We start from the raw sequence: 14,076 nt of genomic DNA, 5'->3' as shown, positions 1-14,076 counted from the left end.
CCCAAAGTGGCTCGGTGCTGCACTTGCTGGGCTTGGGCTGGGATGCTGGCAGGGCTGGAGTCCAGCTGCTTGGATTTTTGTCCCCCCAGCACCCCCAAAACCCAATGAAGTTCTCAACCACGTGCAAGGTTATTTTTCCAAGGGAATGGCTGACCCCAGACCTTCAGGCTCTCCCTGTCCCTTCCCAGCCCAGTGTCCCTCCTGCACAGATGGATTCCCTTTTGTTTCCTGCTGCTGTGGCAGGAGCTGCTATTCCAAAGTCCTGCTGGGTGTGATCAGGATAAAATGAGGTCTTGCCCTGCAAAGAACCCAGCCCTGAGCAGCCACTGATGGTCCTGGGGCATTTCTGGTGTGGGAGGCGCAGGCCTGGTCAAATTCCATTTTCAGCAATTTTAAATACAGCTCATTCTGCCTCTTTCTGCTCCAGCCAAACTGCCCGGGTGTGGCCCGAGGATGTGACCACCAAGAGAGCATCCAGGATGAGAGCCTGGGAAGCACAGGGAAGCTGGGGAGCTCTGGGGCACAGAAGGACACCCCAGGGACTCCCCAGGTCAGCCTGGGGTGCACAGAGTGCTGAGCTGGCTATCTCCTGGGCCGATAGCAGCATTCCACACGCTGGAATGTCGGCATTTGTTTGCAGATGATTAATTTTAGCAGATATGTTGCACTTAATGGGGCAATAATTCAGCAGTAATAATTCAGAGGTAATAATTCAGCGGTAATAATTCAGTGGTAATAATTCAGTGGGAGGCCGAGGCTGGGGGCATCAGGGACAGGCAGCCGTGCCCCGGGGCAGAGAGGTTGGTGCCTGGGAGGTGATGGGACCTGCAGGGAGCCTTCCTCCTCCCTCCATCCTTCCTTCCATCCCATCCCATCCCATCCCATCCCATCCCATCCCATCCCATCCCATCCCATCCCATCCCATCCATCCCATCAATCCCATCCCATCCCATCTGTGGCCAGGACCAGTTTGGGATGGAGAGGCTGCAGGTGGAGCGGGGCAGCCCCTGAGGAGGGAATCTGGGAATTCCTTGAGGTGCTGAACAGGTTGAGAGATGCTGAGGTTGTTCCTCGTGGCTGATGTGCTGCTCAGGCTGTGACACCTGCACAGGTGGGGTGTCCTGTCTGTCTGTCTGTCCATCCCTTCAGGAGCGTTTCAAATCCCTCAGCAGGGTGGGACAGCAAAGATCTGGGCTGACAAATTCCCACAGGAATGAGGTGGCCATTCCTGGGGCAGGTGCTGGACGTGCCCAGAGCTGCAGGGAGGGTGGGCAGGGGCTGGCACTGCCAGTGTCACCACGGGCAGCACACGGAGCTCTGCCATTCCCAGGGCTGGTTATCACCATTTCCTGCTCTCCCAGGAATGCAGGGCCCGGGCTGGATGCCACCATGCCCCTGGCAGAGCTGGCCTGGCCGTTGGCTCCGTGGTGCCAGGGCTGGAGCCACAGCTGCCACCTGAAAGGGGACCGCTGGCACTGCCACCCCCGCTCGGTGCCACCAGCTGGCACAGGGGACAGTGGCCTGATCGGGGCAGGAATGAGGAACAGCCCGTCCCAGGGGAGGCAGCAGGATTATTTACAGCTCCAAAATGAAGGCTGGAATGCAGGAAGGCTTCGGGAGGTTCCAGCTGCCCCCGTGGCTCCCCTGCAGCTCTGGGGCTGGGAGGGGCTCTGGGGTTTGGGGTTTATCTCTGGGGGAATTGCTGGGGCACAGCTGCTCTGGGCATTCACAGCCTGCCCCAGCCCTGTGGGGACAAGGGCAGGGCCACCCTCCTGCCGGGACTGTGTCACCTGTGTGTGTCTCTGGGGTCAGCCCTGTCACAGCCTCTTCTTCACTGGCAGCTCAGCAGCAGGGCACGTCCCCAGACTGAAGGATTTGTGGGGTGAGACACCCTGGCTTGGGGAGCAGGGCACGTTCTGGTGGTCAGAGCCAACCCCACCGCCCCAAATTCCTGCCTGGAGCAGCACGGGAACCTCCAGAGGAATTGTCAGCCCCAAAAGACCCTGCCCAGCCCGCGGAGAGCACCTGGCAGGGGCTGTGTGTCCTCACCCGGGACTGGCCCGTGCTCTCCGGACAACCCTCAGGTCACCTTGAGCAAGGGCTCTTATCTTATTTGTAAAATAGGTGTAAGATATCTGCCTTCTGCAGGGGAACTCCGAATGTGCTCAGCAAGGTCTGCCCGAGGCCCAGGGACACCAGCAGCTCCCAGGGCTGGCTGGGAGCATCCAAAATTCCTGCCCTTGGAGCAGCCCTGAAGGGCTGGGGGCCCCCAGGGCAAGGGGTGCCAGTGGAGCACCCCATTCTCCTGGAATGCAGGCTGGGGCTGGCTCCAGGCACTGCCTCCCCCACCCCTCGAGGCTTTCTGCCCACCCTGACCCAGCAGAGTCAACCAAAGGAGGCTTTTTCACTTAAACCATTGAATTCCTGCGAAGGGAGGTTTCCCAGTCTGAAAAAAAAAAGAAAAAAAAAAGAAAAAAAAGAAACAAGAAATTTTCCCTCAAAAAAAAAAAAAAAAAAAAAAAAAAAAAGGAAAGGTGTGTGGAGGAGAACGTGTGGCTTTCCTTGGGGGAAAGTGAGCGTGGTCCCATCGCTGCTGCTGTGCGCCCTTGGGCAACTCATTAAGGCCCAAATGCTTTGATGGGAGGGAGATAAGCCCTGAAATAAACCTGAAATTGTTGAGGGCTCTGAGGTCAATGCCTGCAGAGGAGCTCAGGTGTTGGACGTGAGGAGCTGGAGCAGGAGGAGGCCCTGTCGCCCCTGGTCAGAGATCAGCAGGCAGATTTCAGATGAAAGCGCTGCCTGCTTTGCCTTTTTGAGGAGTTTTTAGGAGTGTTGGGGCTGCAGCCGTGCCATGAGGCCAGGGGCCTGAAAGAGCCCGTGGTTAAAGGGCATTAAAGTTAAATAAGGCATTTGGGATCCCAGGGATGCAGTGTCCAGGTGGGACCTGGCAGGAGAGGGATTCACTGCCCTGAGCCTCGCCCAGGGCCCGAGGGAGGCTCTGCTGCTGCCCTGCCTTCTGGTCTGGTGCAGCCCCATCCCCGGGGATGCTGGTGGTACCAAAATGGGCCAGAATAATCATTCTAGCACAGCTTGAAGTATTTAATCTTGAAACTCAATTCAGCAACTTCGGAAAAACTGAAATTTTCTATTCTCTGTGTTGTTTATCACTGATGGCCTCATGCAGACCTGAGAGAGCTCAGCCAGGGCACTGAGAGGAGGCAAATTCACATTTTCCCTGTGCTCAGCACGAGTGGAGCTGCAGATCACCACTGTTTGTGTCTGTCCACACCCTGAGGAGCTGCTCATTCACCCAGGACAGAGCCCAGCCCAAATCAAACCTAAATCTGGGAATTTGGGACAGCAGGGACCCAGCAGCAGGAGGCTGAGGCTGCTGCTGCTCCCGGCTCCAGCTCTCTGCCATTCCCACGGGAAGGAATTCCCGTGCCAGGGGCCACCCCCTCCGTGTGAGCCCTGCTGTGGCTCGGTCCTGCCCCGGAGCTGCTGCCCGGCCTTGGCACGGGATCGTCCCACCCTGGTCAGACCCTCAGGGCTCCTCGGGCTGCTTCTGCTGCTCCTGCTCCTGCTCGGGGCTCTGCCCCACGGCAGGATCCTCTCCCAGCGCCTCTGCGGGCTCTGCCGGACCCAAAGGAGGGCTGGGGAGGGCAGCGGGGCAGCCTGTGCCAGGCTGGCAGGGGCACCCTGCCCACCCCACATCCTGATCCTGATCCTGATCCTGATCCTGATCCTGATCCTGATCCTGCTCCTGCTCCTGATCCTGACCCTGACCCTGATCCTGATCCAAATCCTGACCCTGATCCTAATCCCGATCCTGATCCAGATCCGAATCCTAATCCTAATCCTGATCCTGAACCTGACCCTGACCCTGATCCTGATCCCAATCCTGACCCTGATCCTGATCCTCATCCTCATCCTGATCCAGATCCTGATTCGGATCCTGATCCCAATCCTGATCCTGACCCCGATCCTGATCCTGATCCTGAACCGAATCCGAATCCTGACCCTGATCCGAATCCTGACCCTGATCTCAGTCCTGACCTTGATCCTGACCTTGATCTTGATCCTGATCTCAGTCCTGACCTTGATCCTGACCTTGATCTTGATCCTGATCCCAGTCCTGACCCTGATCTTGACCCTGATCTCAATCCTGATCCTGATTCTGATCCTGATCCTGATCCCAACCCTGATCCCAATCCCAGTCCCAATCCCAGTCCCAATCCCAATCCCAATCCCAATCCCAATCCCAGTCCCAATCCCAATCCCCATCCCAATCCCAATCCCAATCCCAGTCCCAGTCCCAGTCCCAATCCCAATCCCAATCCCCGTCCCAGTCCCAATCCCCATCCCAATCCCAATCCCAATCCCAATCCCAATCCCAATCCCAATCCCAGTCCCAGTCCCAATCCCAATCCCAGTCCCAGTCCCAGTCCCAGTCCCAGTCCCAGTCCCAGTCCCCATCCCAATCCCGATCCCAATCCCAATCCCAATCCCAATCCCACTCCCAATCCCAATCCTGATGCTGCTGCTGGCCCAGCTGCGGTGAGGCCGCCTGGAGCTGGGGCTGGCTGCTGACCCCAGCACGTCAGAGCTGGCCACAGCCCCTAATCCTGCGTGCTGGCTCAGCCCTGCCGTGTCCCCAGAGCCCTGTGACCCCACACAGCCCGCAGAGGGTGTCACCCGGGGTGGGACACGGGGACAGCACCTCCCGCGGGCTGCGGGTGCAGGAGGAGCACCGACATTTGCTGCGGCTGGCTGGGCAGCGAGGCAGAGGGTGAGGGGACAGCTGTGCTTCAAACGTGGGCTGATAGCGTGTCCCTTCTGGGGACAGCCACACCCTGGGGGGACAGCCACACCCTGGGGGGACAGCCACACCAACGCCACCGGTGCCACCCCCGATGTGGGGGGAGATTGGGGAAAGGGACACCGATCCTTCAGGTGGTTCCCAGCACCAGGAGCGTTCTTGGAAAGAAATCCCATGTGCCCCAGGCCAGGCCACCAGCCCGTCGCTGCCGGGTGACAGCCAGCAGGAGTGGCCGCGGTGGCCCCGGGCTGTGCTGACACCTCCGGAGGTGTTTACTGCCCTGCGGCCCGGTGGCACCACGGGCACAGATAAGGCTTTGCGTGATGCCCTGGCTTTGTTTTTCGCGTCTGACGCCTTTGAAAGGTTACCTGGAACTTTGAACCCCTGGCGTTTATCAGGTCGGCTTTGAAGTGGCTGAAGCCACTGAGTCCCAGCTCCAGGTTAATGGGGCTTCTGCTTCCAAACAGCAAAACTTGGTGGGTTTTGATTCTTTTTGCAGCTTTTTAAGGTATTTCCAGTGTCTTCATTTAAATTCTCACATTTCAGTAAAAGAATTTAATCCCCCACAGCTGCAGGTGCCACAGCCTGGGGTGGGTGGACATTCAGAGACATAATTTCATGCTGGGCTTGATGATCTCAGAGGGCTTTTCCAACCCTAATTATTGATTCTATGATCCTTGGGCGCTGCTGCCTGTGCCTGGGCTGTGTCTGGGGACGGAGCAGCGGAGGAGCCGCTCTCTGCCAGCCCTGCAGGGGCATTTGTGAGGTTGTGATGCAAATCCACCCTCTCCATCCCGCTGCCAGCCCTGGAAGCAGCCGCGGCTCAGCGGGGCAGGCTCCACAGGCAGCACAGAGCACAGGCTGGGCTTTCAGGGCAGGCGGGATGAGGGGTGGTGAAGAGCTCTCAGGGGTAATTGACCCTCAGAACAATGAAGCAAACTGGGAGTCAGGGATTTAAGGTGTGTGTGGGGTGCTAATTCCGCAAATATTGAGGGCAGATCTTCTGCGAGAGGGTTGGGATGGTCCCTGTTTGGTGACCAGCATCAGGAGGGGATTTTATTGATTTTTCTCATTTCATTGGGTGAATGAAAGCCTGTAGGGACAGCAGAGCAGCTGGGAAGTCTCTGGTTATTAACCTGTGGGCAGGAGAGCAGGAAGGCTCAGTTTGGCTCCTGAGCAGCGGCCGCAGGCTGAGGTGAGCTCAGGAACTCAGGTGGCTGCTCAGGAACTCACTGAGTCACACAAGGCAAATATTTTCCCCTTTGATTTTCACCCTGAGAAAATCTCGAGCTGACCTTGTTAATCCCACGTGTTGCAAGCCTCCCCCTGTCCTTTATCGGGTTTCGGCTGTAGGATAGTGTTACCAGCTTAGCACCTCTGGCTGCTCCTGCCAGCATCCTGCCTGGCACCGTGCCACCCTGCCCGCTCTCCTGGCTGTGCCAGGGCTGCCTGGCCAGCAGGACACCCTGCCCCGGAGGGATGGAGGGAGAAGGAAGGCTGCAGGGCTGTGGCTGGCTCCAGCACGGTGCTGCACATCTGCCAGGTGTGCTGGACACGGGGGTGGTGCCACTGGAGATCCTGCCAGCTGCTGAGGCTGCAGCATCCCTCACAGTCCTGATTGCCGTGTCTGGAGTGATGCACAAAGTGCTGGGCCCTGCTCAGCTCGAGCCCAGAGCCTGCCCAGGGGCTCTGCAGAGAGCTGTGCCTGCAGCTCAAGGTCTGACCCCAGCCCTGGGCAGAGCATCCAGCGGCACCCTGAGCCAAATCTGCAGCTCCCACCCGGCTCCAGCTCCTGCCACTCACAGGCTCCAGCGCCCACAGCACCCTGGGCTGTGCCAGGGGCTGCCAGCCCGGCTCGGGGAGCACCCCCTCCCCTGAGTGCCTCTGTGTGACCTGCTCAGCCCGGGCTGTCCAGACTGCTAGAACAGATCAGGTTCTTGTTTGCCAGCGCTGGGAGCTGCTGGGGGAAGGGTGTGATGAGAATCAGCAGCGCTGCTGGCACGGACAGTGCCCAGCCCCGGGTCCCAGCAGCCCCGGCGGGGCCAGGAGGGGCTGGGGGATGCTGGGTGTGAGGGGGGCCCTGGCAGGCACAGGGTGGGGAAAGGGCATCCAGAACGTGGCGAGGAAATAGTTAATGCCCCTCTCCTCCCAGTAGGAAGGGACAAATCCTCTCCCCGGCCCGGTGCCCAAATAAACAGGCGGAGCGTTGCATAAGGACGAGGGTGGGAACTCTCCGTTCTCTCCGGACCCAGCCCCAGCTCGAGCCCCATCTCCATCTCCATTCCCATCTTCAGCTCCAGCTCAATCTCCTGCTCCATCTCCATCTCCAGCCCCAGCTCCATCACCAGCCCCATCTCCAGCTCCAGCCCCATCTCCATCCCTATCTCCATCCCTATCTCCATCTCCAGCCCCAGCTCCAGTCCCAGCCCCATCTCCAGCCCAGCTCCATGTCCAGCCCCAGTTCAGCCCCATCTCCATCTCCATCCCCAGCCCCACCTCCAGCCCCATCTCCGCAGCCCCCACAGCCCCGTGCCCAGCCCTCGCTCAGGTTTCTCCCCTGCTGAGCTCCCCTGCCAGCCCCTGCCCTGTCCCCCGTGGGTGCTGTCCCCGGGTGGTGCCAGGGCAGCCTCCAGGGCTCTGTGGCACCGCTGCAGTCCGTGGCGGGGTCTGGAGTGGGATGGCAGGAGGTCCCTGGTGACCTCCCTGGGAATCTGAGTCCACCCACCCCAGTGGTGCCGCAGCCCCGCGTGGCGCGGGGACAGGGTGGCCGTGTCCCGGGCAGCCCCGGCTGCTGGAAGGTGCCCGGGTGGATGCAGAAGGGGAGCGGAGCCGGGCTCTGCTCCCAGCGGGCTCCCTCTGCCGACAGCCGGCCCGGCCAGGTCCCCACGCCACCTCTGCACATCCCCTTCGCACCTCCTCCTCCCCTGACCCAAAATTTATATAGTTAAAAAAATTTAAAATAATATTAAAAATATATAAAAACAAATGTATACATTTTATATATTATATATTTATTTATATTTATAATATATAAATTTATTTATATATTATATGTATAAATAAATGTATAAATTAAAAATTAAAATAATATTAAAAATAAATATATAAAAATAAATGTATACATTTTTATATATTATAAATTTATTTATATTTATAATATATAATTTTCTATATATTATAGATATAGAAATAAATATATAAATTTTAAAAATTAAAATAATATTAAAACAAACCCCAGACCCAAATTGCATCCCCCTGCCCTGAGAAGCTGAACTGGTTCAGGAAGGAAAATCTGGATCCCCCACCCCACCTTTCTGCTGCAGGACCTGGGGAACATTTTACAACACATAAATATAAATAAAAATGAAAATTTTAATTTCCTTTTTTTAAAAAAAAAAACAAGTACCTCAAACAAAGTGCTTTTCTGAGAATCCTCCCCAGTGAGGCGGGAGGGGGAAGGTGTTTGATGGGGGATATGCATGAGGGGAGGGGAAACTGAGGCACGGAATAGTGACCTCCTGTGCCGAGGCCACCCGCCCCAGCTGTCCCCTCAGGGCAGCCCGGACCACCCTGGGAGCCGCGGTGCCACCAGGCTGTGCACCGGGAGGGTCACCGCGGTGCCAAGGTCTCTGCAGGGGCACCGGGAGCCCTGCCCGCACCCCTGGCACCGTCACCGCAGGGACATCGCCCGCTCGGGTGCCACAGCCGCGGAGCGAGGGGGGACAGGGCCACCACCGTGACACTGAGCGACTGGGAGGCTCGGGAGGGCAGCACACCCCGGGGTGTGCCCAGCAGTGCCCACCCTGTGCCCTGGCACGGAGCCGGGCACGGCTCAGCCCTGGGCACGGCGGGGGCAGCGGCCCCGGGGTCAGCAGCAGCTCTGCTTGGGCTTGTCGCTGGGAGTGAGCTTGATGGAGTCGGTTAAATAACTCTCAAAAATCCCTTTGTACTGCAAGAGAACCGGAGAAGGGAGAGGATGAGCGAGCGCAGCCCGGGCGGCCCCGCCGACAGCCCTGACTTTGTCCCCGGCAAAAAATCCGGGCAAAAGCCACCTAGCGCAGGGCTTGGGGACACCAATGTCCCCGAGGCACGGCCGCTAGAGGACAGTGCTGGCGCGCTGTGGGTTCCCATCGCTGCGGGAAAGGCACACGGCAATTCCGACTCCTATCGATTTAGGATCGAGCAGCGCTGCGTTCCTCATTCCCGGGGCTGTCCCTGGCAGCAGGAGCTGCTCCCCACGGGAGGATCTGTCAGAGCAGCCCCGGCTCAGCCCGGTTTTACCCCAAATCCCCCCCCAGCACAGCTCGGAGCTGCAGGGTGCTCACCGTGCTCAGCGCCTGCTTCGCGAGGGTCTCGAAAGCCTCGGCCACGTTGATGTTGTTCTTGGCACTGACCTCGAAATACGGGATGTCCTTCTCCTTGCACCAGGCTGAGGCCGTTTCCTTGGGCACCTGAGGGATGGGAGGACGGAGCCACAGCTCAGGGATGGGACAGGGGACCCTCCTCACCCATGCAGGAGGTGAGCCACAGCTCAGGGATGGGACAGGGGACCCCCCTCACCCATCCAGGCACTGCTGGGTGAGGGGGTGCTGGCAGTGCCTGAGGTTGTCATTCCTGCTGCCTCTGGTGGGGACAGTCTGTGCCCCAAAAAGCAGCAGGAGGATGTTGCTCAGCTCCTCCCAGAGTGCTGGGGGAGGTGGCAGCTCCTTGCCTGGAGCTCTGGTTTATGTGAGGATAGGGAAAAGGCTGGTTCTGAGGTGAAGGACCCTACAGCATCCCAGTCACACAATCATGGAATTGTTTAGGTTGGAAAAGACCCTTAAGATCATCCAGCCCGGCCATTAACCCAGCACTAAACCATGTCCCCAAGTGCCATCTGTACAAGTTTTGAATCCCTCCAGGGGTGGTGACCCCAGCACTGCTCATCCTGCTCTCCCTCCTCCAGCCTTACCTGCCGGTCACTGAGGTCTATCTTGTTCCCCAGCACCACCATGGGGAAATCCTGGTCCCTGGGAATGACCTTCTCCAGGAAATCATCTCTCCAGTTGTCCAGGGCCTCGAAGGACTCCCTGTCTGTCACGTCGAAGGCCAGCATGCAGCCGTCTGAGCCCTTGTAGAAGGTCGACACCATGGACCGGAATCGCTCCTGTCCCCCTGTGTCCCAGATCTAGGGCAGAGGAGGGCACATGACAGCAGCAGGGTGGGTGCTGCAGCCCAGAGGAGCAGCTTCAGGGGGTGCTGAGCCCCCAGAATTCCTGTGGGATTCCAGTGCAGTCCATGGAAGCTGAAAATCGGGCGCTGAAAATCAGGCTCTGAAAATCAGTCTCTGAAAATCAGGCTCTAAAATTTGGCTCTGAAAATCAGGTATGAAAATCAGGCTCTGAAATTTGGCTCTGAAAATTGGGCTCTGAAAATCAGGCTCTGAAATTTGGCTCTGAAAGTTGGACTCTGAAAATCAGCTTGAAAATCAGGCTCTGAAAATCAGCTCTGAAAATTGGGCTCTGAAAATCAGCTTTGAAAATCAGACTTTGAAAATCAGGTCTGAAAATCAGGCTCTGAAAATTTGCTCTGAAAATCAGGTCTGAAAATCAGCTCTGAAAATTGAGCTCTGAAAATCAGGTCTGAAAATCAGCTCTGAAAATTGAGCTCTGAAAATCAGGCTCTGAAAATTTGCTCTTGAAAATCAGGTCTGAAAATCAGCTCTGAAAATTGAGCTCTGAAAATCAGGTCTGAAAATCAGCTCTGAAAATTGAGCTCTGAAAATCGGGCTGTGAAAATCAGCTCTGAAAATTGAGCTCTGAAAATCAGGCTCTGAAAATTTGCTCTGAAAATCGGGCTCTGAAAATCACCTCTGAAAATGGGGCTCTGCCCCTCATGACCGCGGTGGCATTTGGGCACAGCAGGCCAGGGTGGGACACACGGGGCTGGGATGGGGGTGGGCGCCGCGGGCAGTGCCAGCTCACCGCGCTCACCTGCAGCTTCAGGGGGGTGCTGTCCACGGCGAGGACCTTGGTGAGGATGCTGGCGCCCAGCGTGGTGCGGTAATCCTCGTAGAACGTCTTGTGCACGTACTGGTGCAGCAGGGAGGTCTTGCCCACGCTGTGACGGGGAAAGGGGCACTGGTGAGGCTGGGGTGGGCAGGGACACCCAGCACACTCAGGGGGCTCCCTCCTTTGCCAGCTCCTTACCCCAGAGCTCCGATGATGATGATTTTCAGATCCACCTTCTTGCTGGCATCCATGGGCAGGCCCTGTGGGGCGAGAGGGGCACACGGGGCTGTGGGGATGGCACCCGGGGGTCCTGTCCCTGCTGCCACCCCGGGATGTCGCTGTGCCCTCACCGTGCCGGCATCAGGCCCGTGCCATGCCAGCACTGGTGTCCCGGGCACGGCGGGGACAGAAAAGCCCCGTGCCAAGCCCGGCCCACGTCCCCGCCCGCTCCCGAGGAGCCGGAGCACGCCCAGACTCGCCGGTTCATCACCATCCGAAGCGGCTGGGAGCCACTTCCCTGCCTCTCCCACCCCCTCTCCAGCGCAGTCCCTCCCCCTAGGCCTGGCACGCACGCCTGGGGTCCTGGTGAAAATTAAATTTATTAAAGAAGACCCCAGCCAGAAGGAATTCCTTGGTGCCTCAAGCACAGCCCAGGGAGCATCCCTGGCCAGGAGCACCCCGAAATGTCCCCCCAGGATGTGTCCTCATTATGTCCCGGTGTCCCCACATGCTCTTAGCCTGTCCAGGACCCCCAAAACCCCCTCCTCAGGTGGGGACTGCTGCATCCCCCAGCAGCCGCAGCCGCCCCATCCCCACGGCAGCGTCCGACACCGGCGGCCAAGGCACGGACGGAAACCCTGGCAGCCTCATCCCTGCATTTTTCCCCGATGCGCTGGCCAGCCCTGCGCCATTCCCCTTGGAACAGCAGCGGGGAGCTCCCAGCTGCGGGCTGCAGCCCCCTGCCCCCTCTGCCAGCCGTGCCCAGCCGCGGGCAGCATCGTGGGCACGGGCACAGCCTCGTGTCTCAGCACACACAAACCTCCCAGCGCTTTCGCCAGCTTTTTTTTTGGGGGGGAGGCCAGATGTTTCTAAACTCAAAATGGAGTTTCCCCTCGCTGCTGCTCCGCGGGTCTGGGCTGCCCCGGCACTCACCTGCAGAGCGCTCACCGGCCGGGCAGCCGCGGCTCCCGGCCCCGCTCGGGGAGGGCAGAGGCGGGAGGGGAGGATCCGGGAAGGGGCGGCCGGTCCCTGCCCTCCCGGGAAGGCGGCAGCGGGGCCCCGCTCTGACATCAGCACAAAGGGCCGAGATGCCGGCGGGGCTGCAGGAGCCGCGGGCGGGCGCTGCGATGTCCGTGGGCTCGCCCTCGATCCCCGGCCCTGCCGAGTGTCCCCGGCTCGGGGAAGGAGAACAAGGTTCTCCTCCGCTGCTGGAGTTTGGGATTGACTTTTGGCCTCTCCTCTGGCTCAGAATCCCCTCGGATCCTTTCTGCCACCGCCCCGGGACCCCTTATCTGCGTCCCCGCTGGGGAATTGTTAAGGGATGAGGACAAAGGGCGGGCGGGGCTGTGGCAGCATCCCTGGAGCCATGCCGGACTTTGCTCCGGTATCGTGGGATGGGATAAGCGGATTTGGGAGCGGGACACGGGGGAGGAGGGGCTGGGATCCCTCTGAGGAGCTCTGTGTGGCTTCGTCTCCTCTTCCAGGGTGGAGAGGAGACCACGAGCATCTCCAGCCCCTCATGTCACATCCCCGCAGCCCCCAGCCCACAGGGGTCCCACCCAGCCCCCACAAGCAGCACAGGCACCCCAGAACCACCCCAAAAAGAGGGCACAGAGCTGGTGACATCCTCAGGAGCATGTGTTCCATCAGTAAATGGGATTTTGGGGATCGCAGCTGCCCCCGTGGAGCAATCCCAGCACCAGGCGGGTGCCCAGGGCTCTTTGGAGTGGGAGAACCTGCTTGGCCACGGCCGTGAAGGCAGAGCTCTGCTTCCCAACGTGCAAGGGCAGGTCCCGTGCCTTTGCCAAGCGTTCTGTAGGATTTGTAGAGGGAGCGGGGTGTCCCCCATCTGTGAACCCTCCCTCATCCTGAACCAGCAGCTCCCCAGTTGATGGTGGTCCCCATGCTCAGGTTTTGGGATCCCTCCAAGGCTTTTGCTTTTCCACTTCCAGCATTTTTGTAGATTTTTTTTTTTCCCCCTTGCAGACCCTGATGGGATCTCAGGGAGGATCACTGCACCCAGCAGGACAAATCTTCCTCCCCCTCTTCTCCAGGTGTAATTCTGGGACCTGTCTGGCCAGAAAAATCTGTTTTTCCCCCCAGAGGGCAGGCGCTGGGAGGAGCTGGGCTGAGGCAGGAGAACCTGAGCCAGTTCTCACCAGTGGTGGGTAAAAGGCTGACATTTCCCTGGAGCAGCTCTCTCCTAATCCCCGTTTTTAGCCCCTTTTCATCATCCTGCTTCACCTTTGCTCCTGCACAGAGAATTTCTTGTTCAACCTCCCCCCGCAGCGACTTCTGCCCTCGTTCCTCTTGCGTGTCCCTGGTGGGATGGGGGATTGCTCACCCTATCAGATGATCGAAGCCTCTCCATGCTGCTGGGGCTGGGGTTTGTGGTCAATCCCAAACTGCAGCTGATGCCCATGGCCACTTCTGCTTTTAGCCAGGGTGGCTGTACCCACCAGGGTACATCAGACTTATCTCTGGCTTTTGTTTGATTTCACAGGAAAAGGGATTTTCCCAAAGCTCCTGCTCTCCTAATCCCCGCTGGGCTGAGGTTCTGCCTGGATAAGGGCAGTGGGAGCAGTGGTGAGGAGAGGTGATGGCCAAGGCGTCGCTCAGCAGCTCCAGCGACCACAGCTTCATTCCTGTCCTGGCTGCTCCCCCACATCAGCAGTTCTGAGGAAAAGGCGTGGGTTTTGTGGCCTGTGACTGTGAGGAAAGTGATGAAACCCGGTCTGGGGCTGACACAGCTGGGGGAAAGGCTTATGGGGACAAGGAGAGGACGGGCTGTGCCCTGCAGGGCCGTGGGAGTGAGGGAAAGGGAAGGAAGCAAAGGGCACCCAAGTGTTCCCTGTGCTGTTCTGCCTCCTTGGGGACAGCAGGGTCACTCTTTATTGGGATGCTCGTATTTGTTTGAGCAACTTCTGCTCTAAACCTGTCAAGAGGGCGTGGAATGCCCTAAAATCCCAAAAACACAGCACCAGAGCAGTCCTGGGCAACTCCAGGCCAGGCCAGCTCTCACTGCCAGCCGCTGTTTGGGGACACTGG

General features: G+C 58.6%; 1 protein-coding gene across 2 annotated transcripts in view; it reads right to left on the bottom strand.

Moving 5' to 3' along the window:
• Positions 1 to 14,018, bottom strand: part of LOC135286086 (ras-related protein Rab-7b-like) — a 38,208-nt gene extending 24,190 nt beyond the window's left edge. The window contains exons 1-6 of one of the 2 annotated variants that reach the window (XM_064399047.1): positions 11,962 to 12,084; positions 11,008 to 11,069; positions 10,792 to 10,918; positions 9,771 to 9,986; positions 9,145 to 9,270; positions 8,059 to 8,768 (exon numbers count right to left, since the gene is read on the bottom strand). In XM_064399047.1, the coding sequence (XP_064255117.1) occupies positions 8,688 to 8,768; positions 9,145 to 9,270; positions 9,771 to 9,986; positions 10,792 to 10,918; positions 11,008 to 11,060 (603 nt within the window). In that variant the 5' untranslated portion in view covers positions 11,061 to 11,069; positions 11,962 to 12,084 and the 3' untranslated portion in view covers positions 8,059 to 8,687. Of the gene's footprint in view, positions 1 to 8,058; positions 8,769 to 9,144; positions 9,271 to 9,770; positions 9,987 to 10,791; positions 10,919 to 11,007; positions 11,070 to 11,961; positions 12,085 to 13,372 lie in introns of those variants that run through there. The other variant, XM_064399046.1, reaches the window with a different exon arrangement.
• Between the last annotated feature and the right edge of the window lie 58 nt (positions 14,019 to 14,076).

This window comes from Passer domesticus, chromosome 25 (assembly GCF_036417665.1).
Source record: "Passer domesticus isolate bPasDom1 chromosome 25, bPasDom1.hap1, whole genome shotgun sequence".
In the NCBI taxonomy this organism is placed as follows: domain Eukaryota; kingdom Metazoa; phylum Chordata; class Aves; order Passeriformes; family Passeridae; genus Passer; species Passer domesticus.
This window is presented reverse-complemented; position numbering and strand designations above follow the sequence as displayed.